General features: G+C 30.4%; 1 protein-coding gene across 1 annotated transcript; it reads right to left on the bottom strand.

The window, feature by feature from the left end:
* Nucleotides 1-40: 40 nt before the first annotated feature.
* LOC105459773 (glycine, alanine and asparagine-rich protein-like) lies at nt 41-1,809 on the bottom strand. Its single transcript, XM_011706033.1, has 2 exons — nt 1,542-1,809; nt 41-1,070 (listed from the first exon to the last, which is right to left on the bottom strand). Exons 1-2 carry the CDS (start codon nt 1,671-1,673, stop codon nt 582-584), a joined length of 621 nt encoding a protein of 206 aa, XP_011704335.1. The 5' UTR covers nt 1,674-1,809; the 3' UTR covers nt 41-581.
* Nucleotides 1,810-1,874: the final 65 nt, after the last annotated feature.

The following is a 1,874-nucleotide window of genomic DNA, read 5'->3' as shown; positions in this document are numbered from 1 at the left end:
TTGTTTATTTTATAATTTGCAATAACAAAGAAACAACAAGTTTGCATCAGCAGTTTTAGGTTTTATTTACTGAAATTTCATAATATTTTATTTTTATCGTAGTTTATCCTTTTGTACTTAGAATGCCAGCCATTTTGCAGTATATTTTTAATTAATTTTATTTATACTTTAAAATAATGCTTTTTAATAAGACACTTATATTAAATTTTTCGACAATAATATAAGTATTTTAAACATACACTTTCGAAACTTTGACAAACATGTCTAGCATTTTTATGTTAGACATATGTATGTATAAATCACAGCAAAATAGTTTAAATTTGATAACTAAGAATTTTTTACATAATTTTTTTAAATTTTATATCAATATGTAACTAAAATGACTTTTATCTGATAAACAATATAAACATGTTTTGTATTTATTTTAAAATTATACTATTTTGCCTATCTTCGGCTGAGTTGTTGTTTCGATCCTCATGTATCTGGTGTGCTATTTCCTTTATTGCGCATCGCCACGTTCTACTGAATTATTATTTCCATTGTCGGCATTGAGAACTCTTTCCTCCATCGTCACCTTCGGCTTAGTTGTTATCTCCAACCCCGGCATTTGGTGCGCTGTTTCCTTCATCGCCACCTTCGCCTAAGTTATTATCTCCATTCCCGACATCGGGTACGCTGTTTTTTCCATCGCCACCTTCGCCTGAATTGTTACCTCCATTCCCGGCATCAGGTGCGCTCTTTCCTTCATCGCCACCTTCGCCTGAGTTGTTATTTCCATCCCCGGCATTGGGTGTGTTGTCGTTTTCGCTATTGCTTTCTTCGCTACCTTTAGATGTGCTAGTTTGAGCAAGTGTTGTTAAAATATATTTTGCATAGCCCTTCACATTATAAGCCAACCCTTCTCCCGGTTTTCCCTCAAGTATTATTAGCACACTTGTTTCTCTGTGGTGTTTCACTATACATTTAGCTTGTTTGTTTCTTAGAATTATGATTTGAATATCGGTGAGAATTGTACGTTTAGGGGCCTTTAAGCTGATTACGTGTCTGGAGGCTACCAAAGGAATGGCAGGCTGAAATTTATAAAAAGGATATTAATGTTAATGGAATTATAAGAATGCGTGATAGAAATTAATATTATTTGGTTATCTAAAAAATATCTTAAAATATATAGAAATCTATTATCAATAAAGTTTATGTATAAATTAATAAAGTTATTATAATATAATGCATTGTATGGTTTACGTTTTTGTCTTACTTCTTTGTTTTAAGTAAATTGATGACAAATTGCAATGTAGAGCTAAATTAAATTTAAATAGCAGATTTAAGATACATTTAAATAAGATTTCTCGCATTAAAGTTAATATCTACAAAATTTGATCATAATATACGTAAGTTACAATATATTATATATAGTAAAAAATATCTTAAATTCGATAATTAAATTTCAAATTATGCAAAGTTCTAAGATGAAATGTTTCACATTCATTTTAATTATCACATGAATATAAATGAATTGTGATCAAACTTATAAATCATTTTACCTTGGAAACAGTTTTATCAATAAACATGAAATCATCTTCTTCACGTTTACCTATGGTACAATTGTTCTGATAATCTGCATTTATGCAGGCAGCCAAAGTAAGGCACAAAAGCACAGTAAATAAAATCCGCATCTTGTAAAATTAATTGTGGAGCCGTCCGTTAATTAAAATCACACTGCTCAATTGGTTGCTCAATTTGACGTAACATGCATTTGACAGCTTATTTGTTTCGTATCTCTTCCTGCAGGTTGTAAAAATTTCTCAGTATGACGTGTTTTTCATGTTATTCTTTTAGATACTGTGAGAGAAGAGAGTATGCACTAATTAAATGTA

The sequence above is a fragment of the Wasmannia auropunctata genome, unplaced genomic scaffold, assembly GCF_000956235.1.
Source record: "Wasmannia auropunctata unplaced genomic scaffold, wasmannia.A_1.0 LD333862.1, whole genome shotgun sequence".
Classification (NCBI taxonomy): Eukaryota; Metazoa; Arthropoda; class Insecta; order Hymenoptera; family Formicidae; genus Wasmannia; species Wasmannia auropunctata.
This window is presented reverse-complemented; position numbering and strand designations above follow the sequence as displayed.